General features: G+C 46.0%; 1 protein-coding gene and 1 long non-coding RNA gene across 3 annotated transcripts; one reads left to right on the plus strand and one right to left on the minus strand.

The window, feature by feature from the left end:
* Positions 1-3583: 3583 nt before the first annotated feature.
* TSPYL5 (TSPY like 5) lies at positions 3584-8079 on the minus strand. 2 transcript variants are annotated; one of them, XM_025265061.3, is made up of 2 exons: positions 5770-8079; positions 3584-4292 (listed from the first exon to the last, which is right to left on the minus strand). In XM_025265061.3, the coding sequence occupies exon 1, from the start codon at positions 7941-7943 to the stop codon at positions 6702-6704; it is 1242 nt and encodes a 413-aa protein (XP_025120846.2). In that variant the 5' UTR covers positions 7944-8079; the 3' UTR covers positions 3584-4292; positions 5770-6701. The 2 variants fall into 2 exon arrangements, with proteins under 2 accessions (XP_025120846.2, XP_006048823.2); XM_006048761.4 differs by having other exon boundaries at positions 3584-4453.
* A 53-nt stretch (positions 8080-8132) lies between these two features.
* On the plus strand, positions 8133-12422 carry LOC102409683. Its single transcript, XR_326691.4, has 3 exons — positions 8133-8471; positions 10065-10116; positions 10248-12422. It is a non-coding gene; the product is annotated as an uncharacterized LOC102409683 (long non-coding RNA).
* The last annotated feature ends 5435 nt before the right edge of the window (positions 12423-17857 follow it).

The following is a 17857-nucleotide window of genomic DNA, read 5'->3' on the forward strand; positions in this document are numbered from 1 at the left end:
ATTAAGTGGTGTTCTGGGTCAGCAGCACGGCCATGTCACCGCAAAAAGGACAAATCTACAGGTGACTAAGATCTCCCGTCAATTCTAGCCCTTTGATCTCTTATTCCCTGGAGGCAGAACCCCACTCTCATGAGAGATGCTAAAAAATGCTAATTTCCTTGAAGCAGAGTTGTGGGAGTGTGACTCATTTCTGGCCCAAGGAAACTGACTCAGGTCCCTTGAAATCCACCAGACACTATAGGCAAAGATTTTCTTCCCTGATGACAGAGACATGGGAGAAGACCCCTTCTCCTTCTTCCCGTCTGTCTTTAAGTGCAGCTGGGTGAGACTGTGGTGCTTGGAGTTAGGGAACCCCGAAGGGAAACCCAAGAGAAGCGAAGCAGACAAGGGGACCCAGAGCCCTGATATCATTGTGCTACTGAAGCAAGCCTGTGACTTCCTATCACCCAACTTTTTGTTACAGGAGAACTTTTCGTTACCCTTTTTTCCAATACATTCATATTCGAGTATTGATACTTAGAGCCCCAAACCTCCCCACTCAGCCTCCATCTGCAGCCATGTGTGTCTGGAACCAGTCCTGACTCTGGGACAGAGGAGTGAGAGGAAGCCTTGGCCACATTCTGAGTCGCTCAAGTCAGCGAGCCCCTCATCGAGCTCCAGCAGCTGTGGACAATCAGGAAGGTTCACATTCACATGTCAGCTCCGATGGATGGGTGGTGATGGATGTGCTGTGCTGAGTGTTCTGATGCTTTGAGTGAAGGGTTAAATACAGGTTCTGCGTGAAGAAGTGCCTCCAGTCCTGTGCCAGACAACTGCCAGGCCTCAGGTTTACCCACGCATGTTCAGAAGGTGTTTGGAAGCAGGAGCCCTGAGTTTGAGCCCCAAATCTATTGCCTACCGGCTCTGTGATTTTGGTCATTTCGTCTCTTCGAGCCATCTTATGGGATAACTGTTATCCCTGAGATGATGAGAGTGACTGTGCTTTGTAAACCATGAAGTGTCACACATAGAAGTTATTTCATTTTATATTTGTCAAACCTCAGCTCAGGACCAGCTTGACACGAGGCAGGGAGAGGAGGAAGGAATTCAAGTTTCCAGCCTTGGACAGTCCGTAACTGAACACCTGACCAGATGGTACCGGACCTAGGGTACGGAAGCAGGACTAACACGAGGTCGGAGTTTCAGACGAAAGTGACTCGGCAGAAGTGAGCTGTGAGCCTGACTGGTGAAATGTAGCTGGAGAAGATTCCAAAAGCAGAAATGAATAACGCTAAGGACAGAGACAGAAACCACAGACTGGAGACGGAATCTCTGGGTTTTGTTTTTTTACTGCCTCCATACTGGGGGGATATGGCTCCACCCAGCAGTATCAGTGGCTCCCCGAGGCCAAGGACCTCAAGGGATGAGAGCGTGGAAGGAGTTTCCAAAATCTTCAGAGGGCAAAGGATGGGGGAAGACCCCTCCCTCGGTGAGGCCACCCCCAAGCAGGGTACCTCCTTCCCTGTAGCAAAGCAGTGCAGTGGACCAGAGGGAGAGCCCACGTGTGAGGGGATACAGAATTTGAGAGAGACTTTGGGAAAGCTACAGGTATTAAGATGCTTCTTTTCTTCTCCCTGCTCCCCTGTGGCATAGCACAAACCCACTACATTCCAGAAAAGCCCAGCACGTAAGAAGAAATCAGGTCTTTAGCAATAAAACTGAATGAGAGAGGGGCAAGGGACTCCTAGCATAACAAGAATTACTCTGAGAAGCCCTCACTCTCCAGGTTATTAAAAGTCCAAACTGCCTTGTGAAGTCAGACCTACAGGCCAGAGTGAAAAGAGGTTTCCTTTAGCTCCCCCCATGTGGATCTGACACCCTCATTGGGCCCATGTAGGAAAAGGGCAAAAAAGGATTGACTGACAATTTCAGGCAAAACCAAGAGGAGGCTGAAACGCGGAACGAGGGGCAAAATTCAAAGCTGTATTTGTCCATCGCTGTATCTCTAATGTCTGCGACAGACCGACACACACAGGAGGCAATGAGTGAGTAAGACCAGGGGCAGTATGGGGATGAAACCATCAGATGGGCTCTGCAAGGAACTGAAGGGAGGGCTGTGGAAGGGGGCTTGGGAAGTGCAGGCTCTGAGCCTCTGAAGAAGCAAGTATGTGAGCTTGAATTGGGCAGATGGCCGTCCCAGTTGGCAGCTCCGGAGGACTGGGCATGGGTCCCAAGAGGACGCTCATGCCTGAAAAGCCTGCTCACACCTGGAGAGGCTGCCCCCGGGACCCTTCTGCACTCCACCTACCACTAAGAGCGAGGCTCTGGGTGTTCGATTTTTTTTAGTTGAAAATATTCAAAATTGGGAGATTCTGATTCTTGCCACTTTTTTGAAGATGCAGCAACACTAGGCCTGCGGGGCCCCAAGTAAATGCCCTGGCACTACAACACAGCTGCCCCAGCTACACACAGCCCCGACTTCCTCCCACTTCCCCCAGACACACACACAGCTAAGACCTCGAAGAGACAGCAGGCAGACAGCCAAGGGCAGAGACCTCAGCAGAAACTAGCCCTGCCATCACCTTGATCTCAGAAATCTAGCCAACAGAACTGGAAGTCAACTTCTGTTGTTTAAGCCACTTGATCTGTGGTACTTCGTTACGGAAGCCCTAATGAACTAACACATAACATCCTTATAAAGCAAGTATGGCCCACTTCACAAATTTAATTACCAGCCTAGCCCAAAGGCATTTGAATATAAACTGTTTTAAATTCATTCTTTCATTATTTGAGCACCTGAACACTGCACATTTGTTGATTCATGCCCAACATCATACAAACTAAATTTTATTTTGTTAGTTAACAGCTCACTTCTGTTTTTTTCCAACCATTTTCGGCCAGGCAGCTTCATGTGGCATTTGGTTGTCTGCTGCTGATGCTCCTGATTTTGGGGAAATGGTCCTTGTTATGAATCTATTAAGAACAGCATCAGAAACTTTGTCAACGATGGCTAGACATCAGAATCACCTGGGATGTGTTCAGAATAGACATCTACAACTGGACCAATCCCTTCCCCCACTCTGATTCAGCTGCTATTTGTGAGCTCTGCCAGTGTGTGTATTTAAGCTTCCCACATAACTCCGATGTGCAGCCAAGACTCATTGTTACTCTAGTTTGAAAGGTCCTTGAAGTCACCTCCTTTGCTACTCCAAGTACAGTTCACAAGCCGCCAGCACCAGCATCACCTGGAAGTTTGTTAGAAATGCAGAGTCTCAACTTCTACTCCAGACAGCTACATCGGAATTCGTATTTTAACAGGATTCCCCACACGATTCAGAGGAACTCTAAAATTTGAGAAGCACTGGCTTTACGCTAGAATCACTTGGAAAGCTTGCTAAAAACAAGACTGCATGGCTTCTTCCCAGAACCACAGGATCTCAATCTCTGATAAGGGCTTGGAAACCAGAATTTTATATATTGTTATAGAGCTAGTCACACAAGGGCCTGAGGCTTAGGAATCACTCATGTATGCCATAGTATACATGCCGTCAACTACCCAGCCTCTGCTTACCTTCCAATTTTTTTTTAAATTAATAAAATATAATAGAGATACAAGCTTTTATTGTTTCCATCACACATGCAAGCTTACAACTGTTTATACTGTTTCAGAACAGAGAAATAATTGCATTATTACCATAGTGCCAAATTACCAAGTAAGACAACCGGTTACTGATTACTTTGGGGAGGTTATTTTCACAGAACACAGAAACAATTTCCAAATTATACTTTACTTTCAAGTTCAGAGTTATATCATGAGACCAGGACACGCCAATAATTGTAATAGTCACAGAAAGTCTCCATCTTAGAGGGAAAAAAAGACTGTTATTCTGGTGAAAGGTCTCAAGTAAGCACCTTATCAAAGACTGATAGATAAGTCTTTGAAAGAGTTTACAACAGAGCAGTCTCTCTTTCCTCTTGTGGACACAGGGAAAAGGCAGCTTCATCACTTTCTAAGACTTCTTGTCAACTCTGAAGACTTTCATTTCTAAGGCCCATCTCTGGAACGTCATCAGTTAACATGAAAAGCAAAAAGCAGATCTGATACGGTAGTGAGAGTGCAGCCCACCACGATCACCACCAGCAGAGTGTCTCAGTCTCCCAAAGTGGTCCCAGTTGAATTGGCACAGTGTCTTGGACTTTCGATCAACAATACAGGCAGGGAGATGGAGATGCAGATGAAACTGGGTTGACCATAACCGATAAATGATGTAGCTAGGTGACGGCACACGGAGTCTCTCCATTTCTGTGCATGGCTGAAAATGTCCATAATAGAGGAAAAAGCTTTTAAAAAAAAAAAAAAAAGCCAACCTGTACAGCTCTATTTTCCCATTAGGCAAAAAATGGGGAAAATGATAAGATTTACTCAGAGACAAAATAAGTAGCACATAATCTTTTACAAAACACAGGGCCACACCTAGAAAAGAGAAAGAATCCAAAGTAATGTTATTCAGACTGTTTTTGTGATTTGTAAAATCTACCAAAAATGAAAGATTTTTGGACAAAAGTTTGGGCATACCCTCGCCTCAGCAAAACACTTGCCCACTGCCCTTTAATTCTCCTGTCCCTGCCCTAGGGAAGGAAGGCTCCTTCCCGTCCCCTCTGTCTCTGAGAGATAGCTATACTCTCCTGGAGACTCCTCAAGCCACATCTAGCTGCTTTACCAAGCCCTCTCCACACCAGGCTTATTCCCGCTCTAGGTTTTTGCCCCAGCTCGCCTGCCCCAAACACCCTCTTGACAGCTCTTGAGGCAAGACTTCCCTAGCCCATGGGAAACTCAGAAGGAGGTCTTCCATAAGGAGAGAAATTAGGGTGAAGGCAAGTACACACATCCTCAGTACTTACCCCACCCTCAGGGATGAGGGGGAAAGAGGGCACAGATGAGCCTAGGCAGGAAGGGCACAGCTCAGCTTTTACACCCGCTGGAAATGAGCCCTGGAGATTCAGAAAAGGCACTCCCCCTTCCCCTGTTCCCACGCCCCAGGGCAGCCTTGGGATCCCCCCATACTGAAGGCTACAGTCTACTCCCAAGGGTATGTGAAGGTAGAAACCTAGAGAAAAGGAAGAAACCTCACTGCTGAGGGTGAGAGTTGGGGGATGAGAGACCAGAGGGCAAGAGACGTTCGCCCAGCGGAGGCAACAGAAGGCAACCGGGTCTTAAGAGGCAGAGAAAAACGCCAAAGCAGGAGTAACCCTAGTCCCCAACACTGCTGCCCAGGGGGTGACCATTCTAGCAGATGCACTGCCATGTGAAGAATCTCCATGTCAGAATTACAGAGGGAACCTGGAAGGCAGGAGGGAGCAGGATCTGACCGCAGACCCACCTGGCCTTCTGGCTTCCTCTACCCTATTCCAGCCCAGTGTGTGCCTGTGTTTAACAAGGCCCCAGCCAACTTGCTAGCTGTATGCAGAAAACCCTGGTTTCACAACTGTTTTGTTTTCTGTTTTCTTTCAGAAGTACCACTACTGAAACAAAAAAAAAAGAAAGAAAGGAAGAGAGGAGTGGGGGACAAGCACAGGGACAGAGAGAAAGAAGGAAGAGAGGGTAAGGAAACAGAAAGAGGATTGAGGAAGGAGGTGTAGAGGCGTGAGCTGAAGTAGACACAGGCCCACAGATCAGAAATCTCCCTTCCCCAGCAACCCCACTATAGCACTCTGGTCATGTGTGAGGCAGGGATGGGGGGAGTGGATAAAGGTACCTAGATTTTAAGTGAGTCCGGTCGCCACCCTTACCTGGAGCCACAGCTTGACAACAGTGAGCACATGTCCACACGTACCAGCCTGCCCATCAGTCCAGCAGCCAGCAGGGTTCCTGGAAGGCTGGAGAGGGTAGGTGTGTGTCTCATGCACCCACAGAGGGCCTGTGTCCACAGGTAGTTCTCGAGGTCCTTGTTGCCCAGGAAGCCAATTGGGGCCGACTGGCAACCTAGACAAAACTCAGTGGCCTGACAGTGATGAGGTATGGTGCAGACCTTGACAAAGGTTTACCAGGAAGAAAGGCCCAGAGGCAGGAAGAGACGCAGAACAGTACAAAACCCACAGCAAACTGCTTCTCACCCTGAACCTCAACCCGTTGTCTAGGAGGGCAGCATGGGTCCCTGGCCAAAGCCAGAGATCCTGCAGGTGGCACCTTAGCTGGTGACCCCAGAGCCAAGAGACAATCAGTTTTGGCTGATGGCCAATGCCACATGCACTAGCTTCATTCTGCAGTGGCCACCGAAAAGCTTGCCACAGATGGCATGCATGGCTGGCATGAACTCGAAGCCCAGCAAGTCACCAGTCCTGAAGTAGCAGAGCTTGAGGATGTGCTGGTCCTCCTGCTGATTGACTCATGAGTGTCCATGTGAAAGCCAGGTGGGAAACGCCAGAGCCAAGAACAGGGTCCAAGCAATGTAGAGAGAGGCAACACACGCTGGAATCAAGTGAGTTTAACATATGAACAGGAGGGACGAGATCACATAACGTATGATACTAATGTAGAGAAAGCAAGAACGTCACGGGAAGCAAAAGAACATGATCATAAATGCCATATTCTTGTAACTGAAGTCCAACAGGAATAGTGTGCAGAGGCCGACACGAAGAGAAGGCAGACAGCCAAACACCCAAGGTCAGCCGGGCACGGGGGCCAGTAGGAGGTAGGACGCAGGACGCAGACTTGAGCAGGATCAGTTGGACTTGTTTACCCCAGGTTCCGGGGTCTCCCCTGGCGGCCTCACAGGACCCGGCCTGCCCTCCTTTCCTTTCTCTGCACGGGCCCCTTCGCTCATCAGGTAGTACTGTAAGGGATTGGGCCACAATTCCTCGTTGATTATCTCCACAATCTTGTCAGACTCGATGGAGCTGTGGTTTGAAAACCACCCAAAGAAGCTCCGGCTGTTGTCGGGGTTCCCCTGGCTAAGGGTCTGGAGGTCGTGCCCGGGGAGCCACTGGATTGGAGTGGAACGAGACACCACCTGACCCGAAGGGCCGCACCCGTATTCCTTGATGAGCACCTTATTTTGGAAATAGGGGTTGCGCCCGAAGTAGAACTTGATTTTGTAGCCCAGTCTCGCCAGGCCAAGCTCTTCCACCTCCAAGCTATTCAAGAAGCTGAGGACCTCTTTATCCTGGTTGTTCAGGAAGGACGAGAGCTGGGGGTGGTTCTGAAAGGCCTGCCCCCAGAAGCCTGGAATATTCTGGATAAGGAGGTTCCTGCGCTCTAGGTGGTGCAGCCGCAACTGCCCAAACTTGCGGGAGAGCCGCAGGTAGGCCCGGTCCGCCTGGGCGTTCATGGTCTCCAGCTTCAACTGGACGTTCTCCAGCGTATCCATGCTGCCCTCTGTCGCCGGGGGCCCTGACCCCGCGTTCTCCACCTTCTCCTCGCCCACGGGGACGGGGGCGGCCTCCGCCGCGGCCCCTTTCTTTGGCTTCCCACCGGCCAAGGCCGCAGACCCCCTTCCCACTGCACTACAGGTATCTGGGGCCTTCTTCGCGGCGGGGCCTCGCCGGCTTCCGACGCGGGGCCCGTTTCTCGGCCTCGCCACGGTGCCCACGGTTCCCACGAAGACGGTGTCACTCACCAGGCGCTCCGGGAAAGATGTGGCCTTGACCGGGCAGGGCCTGGTCACCGCCTGCCCGCGAGTCCCCGCCGCCCGGGCACGGAGCGCGAGGCCACAATCTAGGGGCAGCCGGCAGGCAGCCTCTTCCCCGGGCCGGCGGGGCGGCGCCGGCGCAGCGCCTTCCGGGCCCCCCAAAACCGCGCTAGCCTGCACCTGTGCCGCCTGGGTCTCCTCCCCGAGCCTCTGGCACTCTGGAGGGTCCGGGTCGCGTGGGGCGTCGTCAGGCGCGGCGCGGACTCGGCCTTTGGCGCGGCTCTTGCCACGGCCTTTGGCGCGGGAGGACCTTCTCCCCTTACTCCGGCCGCTCATGGCGGCGGCTGACTAGACCTCAAAGCCGCGATACGACCCCGTGGCCCCCTGGCGCCGGCTCGCGGCCCTACGGAGTGGGGCGCTCCATGGCAACCGCCGACGTCACGACGGCACGACTGTACCATCGCGCGAGGACGGGATGCACCCGCTGATTGGCTCCGCTGCCGCAGCTGCGCAAGAGCCGCCGACCCTCGCGGGCGCCCCCACCCCCCTATTTCACCCCTCAACTCACTCACAGGTTACAGAGGGATGTGCTTCCGTTTCCTTTTTTTTTTTTTTGGTCTTCCAAAAAAAAGACCTTCCCCTTTGGTCTCAGGTGTGCTTTCAGGGTCCTCTTCTACAAGATACCCTCAAGACAGTCATCATTATCAGTACCCCCATCATATGCTTTCTAAACTAACCATCTAAAGTTCCTGCCATTATCTACTGTAACATCTGCCATGATGAACCTGCTCCTGGTCTGTCTCATCTTTAAAAAACTTTGCTGAGGGATGTGCCCTGGTACTTTTAACTCCAGGGACTTTAAAGGTAAGTACCGTAATGCCAGGCCACAGAGCGATGTGACATGTGGTTGGATTTTAACAGTAATTATAAAACTAATAGCAACTAGTATTTTATGAGTATCATTATATCAGGCACTTTTCTACATGCCTCATATGCCTTTTCTCAATGTATGAACGAGGTATCGTTATCATTCTCATTTTCCAGGTGAGAAAACTATGGCTTAGAGATGCCAAGGAACATTCTTGACATAACACAGTAAGGCGTGGAAGCATAATTCTAACCCAAGTCTGTCTGACTCATAACCTTTGTTTTATATTCACAAGTGTCTAGTCCTTCCAGGCCTGTTCAGCTGTAAATTACTTCATTAGTTTTTATGAAAGTCAGACTCAGGACTTCCCTAGTTGTCCAATGGTTGGTACTCAGCTTCCACTGCAAAATGCAAGGGTTCAATCCCTGGTGAGGAAGCTAAGATCTCACTAGCTGCACTGCACCGGGGAAAAAAAAAGTTCAACCTTACCTGTTGCACCAGCATCAGCTGAGCACCTCTTCATCCCAGGACCATCACCCAAATCCTCTAGCTGCCTCAGGCCTAGTTTATAGAGTCAGGCTATCATTCAAGATATAGGACCAGGAGTGAAGGCTACAAGTCAGAATTACTTGCTATAATTGGAGTAAGACAGGAATGTGTTCAGAGAACTATTATCATTCAAGGAGTAGAGCAGGGCTTCCCAGGTGAAGGTTTAGAAGCAGAGCCCCCATAGTGGCAGTAAGGAGGCCCTAGAAACTTCTTAGACCGTGCATGGAAACAGCCAAACAACATATCTCATATTCCCAAGAGAGCTCTGGACTGTACCTTTACTAGCCAGGTGAAAGGACATGAAAGAGTGAGCCCAGTGACGAGGTTATGACCCGTGTGAAAGCTTTCAGGATGTCCTTTTAAGCTCAAAGGGAACAAGAAGGCCCTTGCAACCAACCAATGGAGGAGAAAGCCTCAAAGCCCCTTGGTTCTTCACTCTCATTTGTCAATGTGGGGTTGTTGACTGGCAGTCTGACATCACCTGCAAGCTCGTTAAAAATGCAGAATTTTAGGCCCCCCTCAGACCTACTAATTTAAAATTTGACTTTTAACAAGATCTCAATTAGATTGTTTCCACATTCAAATTGAAATATAGGAGACAAGGAATAAGAGGAATTGTTTTGATACAGGTGGACTTCCCAAATGGTACTAGTCATATAAAGAACCCACCTGCCAATGCAGGAGAGGTAAGAGATGCCCATATGATCCCTGAGTCAGGAAGATCCCCTAGAGAGGGACATGGCATCCCACTCCAGTATTCCTGTCTGTAGAATCCCATGGACAGGGGAGCCTGGTGGATTACAGTCCATGAGGGTTGCGAAGAGTTAGACACAACTAAAGCAATTTAGCAAAAGGGCCTTACTTTAAACCAGTCTAATACAAGTGACTGTTATCTTTCTCAGAGGCTTTTTAGTAGCTTACAAGGCTCTCCATGATTTGTTCGGTTCCCTCCCTGCCACTACCCAGCTTACCTCTCTGACCATATCCTCTTGTCTCTCCCACCCACTTCCAACTACCCTGGCCTGCCTTCTGTTCTTCAGACTCACTAAGTAGACTCCTGCCTCAGGGCGTTGGCACTGGCTCTTTCCCCAGGTAGGTTCAACTCCCTTGGCTGGCCCCCTTCACACTTTGCTTAAATGTAACCTTGTCAACGACTGTCCTATTTAACATTGACACCCAGCCCCATCCTTCTAACTTTGCACTACTTTTTTTTTATTCCTTAGCACTTGACGCTTTGGTAGCCCTTCCCTTCTCTAGAGGATCTTCCCACTCCAGGAAATGAACCTGGGTCTCCTGCATCTCAAGTGGATTCTTCACCGTCTGAGCCACCAGAGAAACCCGTAACACACTATACCAACTCTTTATTATGTTCATTATTTAACTGCCTCTCCTCTCTAGAATGTCAGCTCCATCAGGGCAAGGATTTTTGTTTTGTTCACATGTGACTACAACAGGGTCTGATGTCTGATACATGAAAAATACTCAATAAATAGTTGTTGAGTGAAAGAACCAGTCAAAGCAGAGTTTTTAAAAGTGAGTTTATAAATTGATTTTTAATTTACTCTGAAATCAGAATATCCCTTTTTTCCCCACAGAAGCAATTTTATAGGTGCAGGTTATGTATTTAAATCAATACATGGAGATCTATTAAGCTGATAATTTAGCTTTAGAAAGCATCTTTTGATATGGGCACCATTCAGGGCAGTCTTAAGTAAAAATCTAGAGTGATGCTTTAAAAATTAAGTTAGGGGAATTAATATTTAACTTAAAAGGGATTAAGCCAAGAATCACCTTACATCTTGTTGAAGGCCCTTTCATAATCACTTCTTCCCAAGGCCTTCCATCATCATTTCAGAGCACATGTAAGCAGCCCTCGATCTCACAGAGAGGTTGTTAACTGTAATACCTTCCTTTGGCAATTAGACATGCAGTTTTGTGCCAGTTCTTGTACAGAATTACCTCTTAAACCAGATAACCACAGTCCGGAATTCTCTGTAAATCTCAGCAGGGAGTCGGGGGGCGGGGTGGGATCAGCTGAAGTCATCACCATCCCTGTACAAACTGCAGAAATTGATGGATTGGCTCACTTTTCAGAGCACTAACAGTTGGACCAACCTCCGTTGTCAAGAGCCTTAATCCAGCATTAACATCTGCATCATAACTCTTACCCATGACTAAACCACTGCAGGATTAATGTAGGCGGACCACTGCACCAGTGTTTATTATACAATCTGCTTGAGCCTTTCATCATGTCAAAGAGATAAGCATTGGGTAAAGGGAAGCCAATGTGAAACTGACACCTTATATACACTTCTCTGTTCCTTGAGAAGCTGGTCTGTGCTACTGAACTAAACTGTTGGTTTTCTTCTCAGGCATTAATAGTTAATTTATATGAGACTGCATCTTGGGTTTCCAGTTAGACAGTAGACTGTGTAAGGGTAGAGACTGTGTCTCCTTTTTTATCCCTCAAAGCACCTAGCGTGGCCCTTACACATACTAGTAATTATAACCCAATTTCACCTTCATTTTGCATTTTATCCAGTACCATGTTCCAATTCACTGAATCCCTACACCACTGCATTGGGCAGACAGTTATTTCTCCCATCTTAGAGCTGAGGTTACTGCTGTACAAAAAGATCCTGGACCTTGCCCAAGGTCACGCAGCTAATAAATGGTCTTAGCCCAAGCAATCCAACTCCTGCACCCACGCTCTTAGCCACTAATCTGAGATGTAAAATTATGGCTTAATAGATTGAAATATCAGACTCTCTCTAGTGGGTAAAGATACCTTTTAATTTTCAAATATATATATTTAATATAGTTATATATGCACGTGTCTTCGTATACACCTACAAATATGTATAAACTGAAATATATATATGTTAGTTGTGAATCATTTTCTATGGTGTATATATGTAGAATGATGATGCTGAAGAGAAGTGAGTTTCATTTCAGCAGTCCACATTGGGAATAAAACATCTTCATTTGCACTGCATTTGTGAAAATCATTCTATGAATGTTATGAAAGCAATACAAATTTACTGTCATGAACTCAGACCTGGAAGTATCTTCACCTCTCCCCAGTAACTAGTCTTCATTGTTGTTCTCTGAAAATTGTACTTCCTCCATTCCTTTTAAGGTCTGATTTCTTCCAATCATAGAAATTAACACGCCGGGGGAAAAAGACATTCCAGTCATCCAACCTATTCCTCAGTCAAGAGAACTACAGTCCTCACTGTCTCCCTGCTGATGGGCTTTAAGATCCCAGATGACATTTTTTAGCCACAAAGATTTTCTCTTCCCCCAGGGTGATAGTTTGAGTCTGTTAGATGAGACAGTAAGTACTGCTTAGGGTATGAAATTTTGCCAACTAACCCTCCCAGATTATGGAAGATCATTGAAAAGGAGTGAGGTAGGGAATATTTTCAAAGGGAAAGAAAAAAATCTTCCTCTTAAAGGTAAATTGCAAAAACTATTTGAACTTAAATATCTTGAAAAATGTGCCTAGCTTTTTCCCAGTTCCCTCCCCGCACCCTGCCACCCAAAGAGCAAAATTTTACAGCAGACCACCTAAGTCACTCAGCTCACATCATATTTTGTTGTTGTTGTTCAGTCACTAAGTCGTGTCTGACATTTTGTGACCCCATGGACTGCAGCATGCTAGGCTTCCCTGTCCTTCACCGTCTCCCAGAGCTTGCTCAAACTCATGTCTATTAAGTCGGTGATATCCAACCATCTCCTCCTCTGCTGTCCCCTTCTTTTCGTGCCTTCAATCTTTCCCAGCATCAGGGTCTTTTCCAATCAGTCAGCTCTTTGCATCAGGTGGCCAAAGAATTGGAGTTTCAGCATCAGTCCTTCCAATGAATATTCAGGGTTGATTTCCTTTAGGATTGACTGGTTTGATCTCCTTGCTGTCCAAGGGACTCTCAATGTCATATAAGTAGTCTTATGTCATATAAGTAGTCTCATGTCATATAAGTAACTGCAAAAAATTTAAAAATATTGGTAGACATAATCTTCCTTCCTGGCATTTTCTTTTCACCAAAAAAAATGAGATCTTTAGGCTGAGGTTTTTGTTATAGAAAAGAGAAAATACCAAAGAACCAAGAAAGTAGAATTTAGCAACTCAAATTCTTATTTTGAATTACAAAATAATTTCTTGAGAGGGGAAGATACAATAGCATTGAAAGAGAAAGTTTTAGCTCTGCAAGGACAAACCAAAGAGCATTAAGAGTTTATAATATAAATCATAAAGGAAGAAAAACATGTGATGATATATAAGCCAAATCTCTACCACACAAAGAGGAGACAAAAATCTTTGCTGGCTGGAGTTGAAGAGCTTAGGATACATTTAGAGAGTGCCTTGTTGGTTTGTTGGTGCAAGATCTTGAGAAAGGAATTCTCACGGTTACCCCTCCAGGGGTCAGAACTCTTAGGGAACTGATAGAGACCACCCTCCCTGGAAAGGAGTAGGGAGTACTCAGAGTAGGCAGAACTAGTTCCCAACTTGGAAATTTGGACTCAGACAAGAAATACTCTTAGGGGGCTTTATTCCCATTACAGGGCAGCCAGAAGAATTTGTACAGCGTATGTGTTGCCAAAGGAAGTTCTTTGAATTTTGTGTTTTAAGTGTTGTTACCTAGTTACTTGAATTGCCATGTTTAAGTTCATCTGAATTTTATAAATTGTTGCAACTATGAAAATTCATATTCACTACAATAATATTACGTAGACTAGACTGAGTAACTAATGGTTTAAGCCATGCAATACCAAAGCCAAAGAAACTTAAGGGTCAGCTGATTTCAAAACTCCTTAGAACATAAACGACACTGTCATTTTAGAAAATCAGATCAGATCAGATCAGTCGCTCAGTCGTGTCCGACTCTTTGCGACCCCATGAATCGCAGCACGCCAGGCCTCCCTGTCCATCACCAACTTCCAGAGTTCACTGAGACTCACGTCCATCGAGTTAGTGATGCCATCCAGCCATCTCATCCTCTGTCGTCCCCTTCTCCTCTTGCCCCCAATCCCTCCCAGCATCAGAGTCTTTTCCAATGAGTCAACTCTTCGCATGAGGTGGCCAAAGTACTGGAGTTTCAGCTTTAGCATCATTCCTTCCAAATAACAGAGTATTAAAAGAAGACCTTATATAACATGGTTATGATTGTAAAAATCAAGAAATTTATGAGACTCCAATCACCAAATATGAAGATTTTCACTACAATTTAGAAAGGGAACCTAAAGCAGAACTAAGTGCTGTCCAAGAGAGTCTTCCATTAATTGCTTGTATGTAGAACTTAGAATCATGGGTGTACCCTATTTGTTGCAGTTACTACTTTTAATATGTAAGTTAGTCATTGAATTTCTCTCTGGTTGGGATATACATATGCCAGCCGTCATCTCCAACCAGAGTAGAAGCTTGGTGATTTACAAAGCCTGGTCTTGCCTTCTATGTAAGCTGCATCGTGCCTTCTCTGAATCACCCTAGAGCCCTTCACCAGTTGTCCCACAGCCCTCATCACTTTCCAGAACAAAAAAGCTGCCCTCAGTCCACACCTCCACATGCTGCCTGTGCAGAGAGCTGTAGGTGCAGGGTCTCTCTTCCCTGCCATCTCTTTTCATGCCATGTTTTGTTCATATTATACCCATAATTTTATTATCTTTATTATTCCTTTTCCTTTATGTGCACACATACTCTTTTTTAATAGAAATTTATGTGATAGTTTCAAGTGTACAGCAAAGTGATTTGGTTGTATATATATATATATATATATGTTCTTTTTCAGATTATTTTTAGGTTATTATAAGATGTTGACTATAGTTCCCTGTGCTCTACAGTAGATCCTTGTTGTTTATCTATCTTGTATATATATAGTAGTGTGTATACATCAACCCCAAACTCCTCATTTATCCCTCCCCCTCTTCCCCTTTGGTAGCCATAAGTCTGTTTTCTATGCCTGTGAGTCTCATTTATCATTTTTATAAGCTCATTTATCATTTTTTTAGATTCCACATATGAGTGATATCATATATTTATCTTTTTCTGTCTGACTTACTTCACTTAGTATGATCATCTCTAGGTACATCCATGTTGCAACAAATGGTATTATTTTATTCTTTATGGCTGAGCAATAGTCCATTGTGTGTGTGTGTGTGTGTGTGTGTGTGTGTACACACACACCACATCTTTATTCATTGATCTGTCAGATTGCTTTCATGTCTTGGGTATTGTACATAGTGTTGCTATGAACATTGGGGTGCTTTATCTTTTCCAATTACAGTTTTTGTGTTTTCTGGATATATATCCAGGAGTGGGATTATTGGATCACATGGTAATTTTATTTTTAAATTTTTAAGGAATCTCCATACTGTTCTCCATAGTGGCTGCACCAGTTCACATTCCCACCAACATGTACACACACACTCTTAACATACTTGCACCTTCTCTTTTTTCCCAACAACACATTAATAGTACAGAAGAATTCTAGAGAAAGAAGTGAAGTTGGTAGATTTTCACTTGGAAGATTAATTGGGAAGAAAAGATCCCAACAGGACTTAGATATGAATCTTGGGATATCCCAGGGGGGAAAAAAGAGTCATTGAGAAAGGACAGTATGGGAAACAGAAACTGGAGTCACCCAAACTTCATATATAATCTAATATCTTTCATGGGTTACACAGGGTCCTAAGATTGAGGCTTCCCTAGTGGCTCAGACGGTAAAGAATCTGCCTGCAATGCAGGAGACCTGGGTTCGATCCCTGGGCCGGGAAGATCCCCTGGAGAAGGGAATGGCTACCAGTATGATTGCCTAGAGAATCCCATGGACAGAGGGGCCTGGCAGGCCACAGTCCATGGAGTCACAGAGTTGGATACAACTGAGCGACTAACACACATACACATACACAGGATCTTCATGGAGGACAACCAGTACCTGCAGGGAGTTGGGATCCTGTGATGGGGGTAAGGCAGTGAACCCAATCATATCAACCAGCACGTCACACATAGCCAGGTAGCTATGAGGGTGAGGAGACACCCTCCCCCCACCCCATAGTAAGCCATCAGTTTTCATGAAGCTAGGAATTTTCATTGAGTACATGAGGAAAATGAACAAAGATAAAATTAAATTGATTTTTAAATTAAGGGGCAAGCATTATGCAGTTAAAATGTTCAATTGCATGTTGCAATCAACTAGCACTCGTAAGCATGCGGTTTGATTGTTCCTGGACTAATTTAACTGAAGATGCTCCTTGCCTTCTGGAATGCCTTCTTTGGTTATTCATCCTGTATTTGTGTAGAATCTGAGAGCAGTAAGATATTTTTTAAAGCACTTTAAAATTAGCAGTCAAGAAAAAGAACAAAGGAAAATAAAGAGCTCAAAAATTAAGAAAAAGCAAAGTAGAGTTGTCTCTGGGTATCTGCAGGAGATTGCTTTTAGGAGGGCACCTTGAATAAGAAATCCAAAGATGCTGAAGTCCCTTATGTAAAATGGTGTGGTATTTGCGTATAACCTACGCACATCCTCCCATATATTTTAAATTAGCAGTCCCCAACCTTTTTGGCACCAGGGACTGGTTCTGTGGAAGATAGCACCTCTGCTAGTGCGGCCCAGTTCTTCACAGGCCGCGGACCACTACTGGTCTGTGGCCTGAAGGTTGGGGACCCCTGCTTTAAATCATCAGATTACGAGTAATATCCAATACCATGTAAATGCTATATAAATAGTTGCTGGTATGCAACAAATTCAAGTTTTGCTTTTGACACTTTTTGGAATTTTTTTAATAGTTTCCTCCGAGGTTGGCTGAATCCACAGATGCAAAAACTACAGATAATGGAAGGTTGTCTTTCCCCAAATGCATCTCAACCATTTGTGTCTCCTACATTTGCTAGAAGCTGGCCACAAATTTGATTCTGACGTTTATCCACCAGCGCAAAGAGAAATCAGACATGGTGTAAGGTTCATAATGTTTTGTAATATTTAAAAACAAACAAGAAAAACAAAACAAAACAGATTCTCAGAGAAAATACACTGATCCAAAATGCTGAATCCAGAGAGGAGTATCAGAACTGAAGGTCCCCTTAGTATCCTGACACTAAGTCTGGCACTGTGGTACCTGTAGCCCCGCTTGACAGGCTGGTGGGCAGCTGGACAGAGAGCCAGGTTGTAGATGCAGTCCCATGGTGGTTCTGGTCCAGAGCTAGAATAGCTTATTCCAGAAGAGCTGACAGAATTTTGAGGAGAAGGTGGGCGTGTGTCTTGAGGTCAGCCTCTGCAGTAGGGCCTTCTCCGCTGACCGTGTGCCTGAAGCCTGGTGCTGCCTGTGGACGGCATCATGCAAAGAGTGAGCTGGTGAGTTCCGTCCCACTCCCCGCTACCAAATGGATAGCAGGGAGAACCAGGCCCTTTTCTGAGAACCAGGCCCTCCTCTCCTTTCCCTTTTTTTTCTGTCTCTCCTCACTCCTCTCTTTGCTTCCCCTGTACATGGATGCATTTGGGGAAACTGTTCCAATTGCTTCAAAAACTATTCCCCGCTCCTGGTCCTCCGCCGTTCACACATAGACTAATCCCAGTCTTCATGGAGTTAAACTGCGGTTCCCTCTCAGTGTGATTCTGTACCGCACTGTCTCCAGAGTGTCAGGTGGCAGCCAGAATCAGAGTTCAGGTTCAGGACCCAGCAGGGGGAGTAGGTGAGGGAAGCAGGCCCAGAGCAAGCCTTTAGGGAACTGAAGAGGGAATTATGCCCCATCTCCAGCTGGCAATTGCCATTCCACTCCAGCAGATCGTAGCCATGGAGAAATCTGTATTTTTATGTGAAATTCCTCACTTTAAAACTC

Source organism: Bubalus bubalis, chromosome 15 (assembly GCF_019923935.1).
Source record: "Bubalus bubalis isolate 160015118507 breed Murrah chromosome 15, NDDB_SH_1, whole genome shotgun sequence".
NCBI lineage: Eukaryota > Metazoa > Chordata > Mammalia > Artiodactyla > Bovidae > Bubalus > Bubalus bubalis.